The 8,974-nt window shown below is 46.1% G+C and overlaps 1 protein-coding gene across 2 annotated transcripts; it reads left to right on the top strand.

Annotated features, from left to right (window-relative positions):
• Positions 1-2,729: 2,729 nt before the first annotated feature.
• LOC125520130 (peptidyl-prolyl cis-trans isomerase CYP28, chloroplastic-like) lies at positions 2,730-8,502 on the top strand. 2 transcript variants are annotated; one of them, XM_048684958.1, is made up of 4 exons: positions 2,803-3,032; positions 3,986-4,119; positions 4,765-5,577; positions 8,201-8,502. In XM_048684958.1, the coding sequence occupies exons 3-4, from the start codon at positions 4,812-4,814 to the stop codon at positions 8,410-8,412; spliced, it is 978 nt and encodes a 325-aa protein (XP_048540915.1). In that variant the 5' UTR covers positions 2,803-3,032; positions 3,986-4,119; positions 4,765-4,811; the 3' UTR covers positions 8,413-8,502. The 2 variants fall into 2 exon arrangements, with proteins under 2 accessions (XP_048540914.1, XP_048540915.1); XM_048684957.1 differs by lacking the exon at positions 3,986-4,119 and having other exon boundaries at positions 2,730-3,032.
• Positions 8,503-8,974: the final 472 nt, after the last annotated feature.

Genomic DNA, 8,974 nt, shown 5'->3' with positions numbered 1-8,974 from the left:
CCCGCGCACGGCACCTACTAAAAATGGTTTTGTTGCTGGTTGATTTTTGAGATAGCGAACCGCTCATGCTAAGCCGTTGGGTTTTGTTGGTGTATTAATCTATAAGGTCCAACGGACTGAATAGATAAATTGAAAGGGTGAGGTTAGATGACATAACATATAAAAAGAAAGAAATAAAAAAAATTATTATTTTTACATGGATCTTCATATAAGATCTGACGAATATAGCATCGACTGAGATGTTGTTAAGTCTCAGTTGACTGAGATTTAGGGGCTGTTTGGTTCCCAGCCACATATTGCCACACTTTGGCATACCTCACATTAGGCAAGTTTGCTCAAGTTAGATGGGTGTTTGGTTCTGGCCACACTAAGCCAAGATTTTTTTTATGAGCAGTGAACCTCACATGTCATAGACACAAAAAGTGTGGCAAGATTTCCTTAGGCAAGCCAAAGTGTGGCTAACAATTTAAGCAACTCAAGTTAGGCAAGTGTGGCAACATAATGCAAACATAGTCACAATCCAAACAGCCCCTTAGCAATGCTGAAACTGAAAAGTAAAGATAACGTTGAGGAGAGGGGCCGCGCACCAACATATGTTACCCTAATCTCAACTAATGCGCCCTGATTCGACGGGTGACCCTAACCAACTATGGTTTTGGTCCCCTGTCGCCAGAGCACACATATTAGATGGGGGGAAGAGCCGACACCTACGATTTAACTAGTTCATGTATGGTTTACTCATGCTTCCCACATCTCCCTAAAACCCTAACCGATCTGGTGGAGCGCTGCACGATGGGAAGATCATCTCCAAGCTCGTCCCCTGTTCCAGGATAGTATCGGTGGTGCCCAGAGGGACGTTGTTACCCGCTGCGATTGTCTACCCTGAGCCTGCATCACACCTGCATCAAGCAGGCATGACACTTTGGATTGGCTACACCTATGGCTGCTTCCATTGGTGGTACAATCATAATGTACCTCTCTGTTCATTATGTTTTAGGTGATCTAATTATTATTAGGCTTAGGATCTAATCACGTCAATTCCAATGGGTTATTTCTAACAATGGTATCTTGAGCTAATTAAGCCTAGATTAGATCCCTAAAGATTATTTGTTCAAGGTGTTGATCTTGATTATGTGCTAATGGTTAAAGTATTAAGTCTAATGGTTCATGATTATGGTTAAGTTGCCCTCTATTAAAGTAAATGTTTAATGTCTAGGGTTAAGAGGTTTCAGTAAGGTGTAAATTGCTACTGGATTAGTGCTAGTTAGAGATTTATGATCATTAACATGTTCTGTTAGTTTAACTATGCCACGTTTCCACATCAAGATATTTGTTAGTAGTTAGCATTGATTAAATCCCATTAAGCAATTAGACGGAGTGGAATATATGATTAAGTAAAACCTCCTTTTCCCCCAATTTTGGCCATAATCCAAACCCTAAAACATTTATCCCCAATTCTTTTGAAACCCTACAGAACCAAATCCCCAAATTAGTGCCCAAATGTATGAAGTTTAAGAAAAGAAGAGGATTTGGGGCTCACCTTATAACTCTGGCCTTTAGGGTCCGCTCAGACGCCGTTGTGCGTGCATGCCATGGTCGGAATGTCGCCATCCTTCGGGATGACGCGCGGAAAGATGCATCCGTCGCTGCTGCGCAGATGGACGCGACCATCGCCTTGCACGTCGCCGCCACCGCAAGTTTACGTCGGCAGACACCGGCGAAATGCCTCTCAAACGTCGCCGCCTAACAGGCCATGTGCGCGTCGCCGACAGATACTCTCAACGGAGGAGCGCGTTGGACTTGGTCCACTGCACGCTCTTCCGGTGAGGGCAACCACCGCGCCGCCATGGCCGGTGAGCCTTGAGTCGCCGCACGGCCGCCTCTCCTCTTAAGAGACCGGAAGAATCGAGGTTGAAGGGGGAAATGGCTAAGGTTTCCAGCTCGCAACTGGTTTTAATCAGCACGGGTCAAATCCGCTGTCGTTGGATTGATCCAACGGTTGGCGTTGACGCGGATCACTGACGGGCCTACGGCTGCTTTCGCGGCTGGGCTTCGACCCAGGTTGTCTCGGGAACCTCCTCATACTCCACAAATGGCCTTAAAGTCGAAGTCTTCAATGGCGAGAGGGGCCTGGATAAATCCAGTTAAAAACAATTGGGCCACAAATCAAATCAACTGGATTCGGTACAATTGAGCTTCAATTTGAGAAAGTTCCCCAGATAGGCAAGAACCCTAACTCTAATCATACCCTAAGAGATAGAGGGGAGAGGATGCTTACATTTGAATCCAACTATTGCATGGAGTCTTGATCGCTCTCGCCGTCGTTTCAAGACGCCATAGCTCCGATGGTTGGCGGCGGTGGCAGTCGTGGGAGCAGCACCAAAGGAGCGCGAGCGAGAGGGGACAACCACAAGAAGAATGAGTGGGCTGGCTTTAGCCGATTTGGTTTCGATCAACCCAAAAGGACGCCTTCGACCGAACAAGTAACGGTGTTTGCCCCGTGCCATCTTCTCTTTCGCCATGTGGGCGGGTTGCCACGTCAAAAAAAGTGGTTCAAAAAACTGTCAGTGTCTCCTTTCATTGTCATGCGTTGCATTTGGTGTAAAATTACACAAACGTGTTATGGTGGTTTTTTTTTGTTAACGGTGCATGTATTGTGACGGTTTAACGGATTTAACTCGACCGATAGAACGACCAGGGAAAGCGTCGGGCCGGAAGACGTCTCGCGAACTGACGCTCGCTCAATAGAATTTTTTTCCCCGAATAAAATTTCGAGCATACCCTTATCCTTTCCGGCCAGCGCCGGCCACAGGCCACAGCTGCTCCAACCGCCACCATGGCCGCCACCGCCACCGCCACGTCCCTAGGCCTCGCTCTCCACCGCCGAGACCACGACCCTAGCTCCCACCGCCGCCCCGTCCCCTCCTCGTGCCTGACCTCTACCTCCGCCTACCGCATCCGCAGGGCCAAGTGCTGCCGCAGGGGTGTGCCTTCACCGTCCGCCGCCGCCGCCGCCGGCGGTGATCTGGAAGGTGAGGTCCGTGCGCCGTGGCTACGCCGTTCTGTTTCCATTTCTTTGGGTGCTGTAAAAGGCAACGAGCTGATCCCTTGCTTTCCGTATTGCTGGTTGGACTGAAAGTATGAAACTATCACACTAAGTCAGCTGCGTGCCATGGACGCCAGGGAATGCTTGCTAGATGGCCAATGATTCTGGTTCAATTTATAGTAAAACTGTCAGATTTCCTCTTCATATTTTTGAGTCTTTGTCAGAAACACACAGCTCATTCATGGGTCTAGGGACCAAGAGTAGTAGTACAATAGAAATGTGACAATTCACAGTTAGTAGTAATGTATAATATCGAAGCAAGACAACAAAGAGACGAGCCAAGGGAAGGCTCTCCCCACTTGCTGGTTGACGACTGGCTGTGGTGACCGCCTGCATCCAGCTTGCACCCTCATCCTGCTTGAGCAGTATGAGGTCACAGATGCCAATCGCCACTTTTGCGGTTTGGAGTTGCCGATGGCCCAGGCAGATGGGCAGTTCTTTTGTTGAATTGCTGCCCGTCAGCTTGTTGGATATATGGACTTATTAAGAATGTGGTGATTGCCTACTGGGTTTTTGGAGGGAGAGTAGGGTAGCAGGCTGTAATGTGAAATCCATATATTTAACAAACTTTGATGCAATTGCCAGCATACTGCATACATGTGTATTGTAACTACTTGATTGCTGTTTCTTGCCTATTATAATAGCTGTACACTAGGGTCTAGGGCCATGCCCACACGTTGCTGTGGGCGTATTCACAATTAAGTAACCAAATATGTTTATGAATAGTCTTAGTAATTTCTTTCCTCATGTTTTCTCTTTAGCATGCATGTCTGTAATAGTTCAAAGATGGTTTGTTTCTGAAAAGAGGTTTTACTGTATTTTTCCAATGGTGCACACACCTTTCTTCTAACACTTCGAAACATAATTTTCAATGAGCAGTTGAGTACCAGTCTCAAGCAACTCCTCCAGGTTACCAAAAGAGAATTAAATTCTCGGGGCTGATTTTGATGTTATTCAGGAGTAACGTTGACATATCTTGATGTTGGTGTGATATCGGGAGCATTATATGCTATGTAAGACAAGATGCAGACGAGAACCTTCCAGAACCGTTCAGTATATATTTCATTTAAACATTGAACTAGTCCATTTGATACATGTGCCTCCATACCTAAATTGTCCATCGAGTATGATTTACTGCACAGATCTGTGCCAAACACAGTACACGCCGGTCTTTATATGCATGACACATCTTCTACTTCTATATATATGCATGAAGCTTTTTAATTTTATATATGAATGAAATGTTGTTTTCAAAGGACAGAATGTTTCTATTCAAATATAGCCTTTCAGGCACCAACCTTCCAATTGTTTAGCAACAGTCCTTACATTCATTGTTTGCACCACATACAATGCATGGGTGCAGTAAATAGGAAATATTAATTAATTTACTGACTGTAATTCTAGGGGTGACGTGGCTTAATTAGGTTGCTGCAGTAGGAGTCACTTTTAGAATAGAGAGAGAGAGATCTGTACACCCATGTCATATGCTCCATCCTGGGTGAGCTCCATGTGAAAAATTAGAGAGATAACCTAGAGTTCTTATATTATGAATGCCTGAGCTTTTAGTTATACCTGACAGTGCTATGCTTGTTGTCAAGAGAGCAAGCATATTACTTAAGCAAAGTTTATGCCTCATTCATCTTCTGTTGTTATTGCAGGAAATGATATTAGCACCATATTGAAGCATTCACTTAACAACGAAACGATGCCTTCATCAAGCACAAAAGCTACTTCCTCCATGGCTGACCATGTTTCTCTTAGCAGCCTCCACCACCACCCTAGCAGCCAGTCTTCCTGTTTTGCTACCTCAAAACCAAACCATGACAGTACCCATAAATACAACCACTCCCCAAAAATTCCTAGGCGGTCTCTCGCCTTACTCCCTGCCTCCTCTCTTCTCTTCTCTGCGTCCTCCTCCTTTGCCATAGACAATGCAAACGCTCCATCCTCCTCCACAATTGACACCACCATCACCGACCGCATATTCATGGACTTTAGCATCTGCCCAAGCTTCTTTAGCAATGACCGCACGTTAGGAGCTGAACTTGCTTCATGCCCTGATTCCGAGCCCCTCGGACGTGTAGTCTTTGGTCTCTATGGTCGGCTACTCCCGATCACTACTGCCAACTTCAAAACTACCTGCACTACTTCTGCATATCGAGGCACACTTGTCCACAAGGTGCTTCAAGGTCAGTTCTTTGCTGCTGGCCGACAAGGTTCTCGGCGTGATAAGGGCGTGGTCCAACCTCCCTCAAAGCTTGTGAGAAATGTTGAGACTGTTGATCCTAAAGCGTATCAACTAAGACATGCAAGGCCTGGCACCCTATCCTTGTGTCTTGAGCAGAATGACGACGACGATAGCATCAAACTCAGTCCTGATTATCACAATGTTGAATTCCTGGTGACCACAGGGCCAGGGCCCTGTCCAGAGCTTGATGATCAGAACATTGTTTTTGGAACTGTATTAGAAGGTGAGTACTTCTGTCAGAATTACTTGTATTAGATGGTTATCACAGATCTCGTGTTGAATGTCTTGCAAGAATTTGATATCGTCCCTTCAATTTTTCAATAACATGCACTTCATGAACCAGCTATGTTATGTGGAATTTGACTAATGACTGATCGACTAATGATAGGATTGTTAAGACTAAGAGCAAAATGCAGCCTTGCTAGAGTAGGATTTCTAAACATGAACCTTCCGGTGATATACTGTTACAAGCTTTGTTTACATCCCATCTGTACAGGTCATAGATTATTCAGAAAAGCATCCATGCCATTAATCAATGAATCAATGTCTACCTTAGTTCTTCCCAACAGCAAGCCATAACATCCTCATCTTTGCTGCATACATGTTAGCTTATCCTGTGATTTAATAGTTAGTTTTGTTATCTAGCTTGAGCATGCCCCATCGGTGTTATCTGCCGGTCTGGCATCGCAAGGGCCTGCAACAGGTTGATTCACTCTCCCATATGGTGTTTGTGTTGGTGATAGATACACTAAACAAGTTGTTGGCCAAGGCTGAGCTTGGGTTGCTCCGCCTCCTAGTACCCCGGAATTTGGCTGTGAGTGTCTCACTTTGAGAAGAAGGGCTGTCATCTTCTACCACCCGGATAGAGCAGAGTTGCTCATTGTTCGCAGCATACTTGCGATCTTCGGGCATGTATCGGGGCTTCACACCAATTTCGGCAAGTGCTCGGTGTCCCATTTGGATGTTCGGACGAGGAGGCCCTGGAGGCAGCATCGGTCATGGAGTGTCAGCTAGCTCCCTTTCTGATCAGATAGCTCGGGACCCCTCTCGCGCTAAGCAGGTTGTCGAATGAGCTGCTCCAGCCCTTGGTTGCAGGCCACTCCGCTCAGGAGGCTTAGATATATCGGACTTCTCCCGTGATGAACGGGAGGTGTTCGCCGCATCCACCAACATAGTGGTTGGCGACGGAGCATCTACCTTATTATGGAGGATTGCTTGTTGGATGGGCGCACTATCTCAGAGTTTGCGCCTGAGCTCTTTCTCCTGGTCTCAGGGCGCACTAGGAAAAAAAGGGCACAGTTAGGGAGGCCTTGACCGACCGTCATTGGATGTCAGCCATCCCTCTGGCAGTATATCCAGGTTAGGTGAATAGTCCACGGGGTGGTGCTTTCCACCTCACCAGATGTCCTCCAATGGTGGTGGACACCGAGCAGTCAGTACACATCCAGGACCTGGTATGACGCCCTCTTTCATGTGTCGGTCGGTTCGAGCTCTTGAAAGTTGAACTGGAAGTCTTCCCTCCCCCCGCGCTAATTCGTGTGGCTCGGCTGTCACGACCGCTGAGAGACTGTAGAGACGTGGCCTGCAGCATGCACCTAGCTGGCGTGCTCTGTGACCAGTCGGACGAGACGATGGGTCACCTCACGAGTTGCCCCTTCTGGCTCACGATGTGGCATGAGGTGTCCCTCGCTGCAGGCACTATTTTGTGGACTGGGGCAACTAACATGCCATTCCGTCCAGACTGCTGTTAGAGAGGGCACGTCCTCCGTCGTCATGTTGGTAGCATGGTATTCAAATTTTCAGATAACGGATCCTTCTAATCCAGTCTATCTGGAAGCATCGTAACGCGATCATCTTCGACAACGCTAGGCTCAGTTTAGCTGGTCTCCTTGACACTATCAAGTCGGAAGCTAGGCAAGGGCGGGCGCGAGGGGTCTTGCAGCGTTGGTACCAGCAGGGCGGTGCCTAACGTTTAGCGGTATCGTGTTGTAGTTTTGGGTGTCTCTCATCTTTGGACTTGTACAAACTCTTCTTTCTATCAATACATCGAGACGCAAAGCTTTTGCATTTTCTCGGAAAAAAAATAACATAACGGATTACATCACCCAAAAACAATTTGGTTTTTGTTGGCTAAATGAAGACATCTCTTTTTATTCAAACAATTTTGAAGACATATCTAGTTCAATAGTATTCTTAAACTTACTGCCTCCCATCTTCAAACCTCATGCCCGCCAACTCCCATGTCCGCCGCAGTTACGCAAGTGCAATGTTGTCTGCTTGCTTGAATCTTTTCTTCACCGTTCAACTTCTTATCAAAATTTAGAGGTTACATTTTCTCTAATGCACATATGTTACACGTACCTGACGAATAGTGTACATATGTTACATTTTCTCTAATGCACATATGTTACATTTTCTCTAATGCACATTTTCTCTAATGCACATATGTTACATTTTCTCAGATCTTTTTATTTCTGTAGTTAATTATAACTTCTGAAGTGCTGAAGAGACTGTTCCGGAGACGGTCCATGTCTCTTATTTGCTAGTGTATTGTATGCTTACATGCCATATTCACCGCGAAGGCACATATTTGTTTTCTTAAAAATAACTGACAATTAAGTTGGTTGGTGTATGTTACCTATCATGTGCAATTATCAATCTTTTCCTTTACTGGACATGCATTCTTTGCAATTTTGCAGAACTTCTGAAATGCCCCAGCATATTGTAGAGCACCCTCGTGCTCTTTTATGAACTGCCGGGTCCTTCTCGTTATTTACTAATAAAAAGATGGAAGCAACCAAGTTTATTTACCCTTTGTTCTGATGTTTGTTCCATTGATCATGTAGGAATGGACGTTATCACCAGCATTGCAACCATCCCTACCTACAAACCAGGTGAAAGGATCCAATTCTTCAATGATTTTGCACAGCTGATTGGCGATGAAAGAGCTCAATCTGCTAGAGCCATGTGGGATCGCCCACAGAAAACCGTGTATATCAGCGGTTGCGGGGAGCTCAAAGTGACCAAGCCATCCCTTTCCCCTCCTAGCTTGCCATGATAAGTACTGTATAGATGCAATTTTCCTGTAATTACTATTCCATGTAGCTGTATCTCTACCTATAATATGATATTCTGTATCTCATGTAAATGGCTGGTCAGTGCTGACATATCACCACTGACGGGAAGCCGAAGCGACCGGTTAGTGATGATGGGTCACCAGGGAGTGGACAAACGACTCGTCACTGGCTGGTCGGCTAGTGGCTCGTCAGTGTTTACTTACTAGAATAGCCCTCCCAGACTTGTCACTAACTGATCATGGCCGGCCCGTCAGTGGTGAACGCTACCACTGACAGGTCTCCTCGAGCCGTCAGTGTTGAAGCGATTTGTAGCAGGGAGTCAAACAACATGGTGATCAAAGGCGACCCTATTTGTCACATTTGACAGAGCCTTGCAGATAGCAGCATTATCCACCATGAACAACATATCCCCACCACGAAGAAAAACATAAAACCAAGAAAAGGCTTGCCAAAGAGGGGAAGGGCAGCAGCTGGTATCCAGAAGATCAGAACAGCTTCAACAGAACCCCAGATGAGAAGTGCATGGATGAACCCGGGTACATA

This window comes from Triticum urartu, chromosome 7 (assembly GCF_003073215.2).
Source record: "Triticum urartu cultivar G1812 chromosome 7, Tu2.1, whole genome shotgun sequence".
NCBI lineage: Eukaryota > Viridiplantae > Streptophyta > Magnoliopsida > Poales > Poaceae > Triticum > Triticum urartu.
The sequence above is the reverse complement of the archived record's forward strand: the minus strand, read 5'-3'. Positions and strand labels throughout refer to the sequence as shown.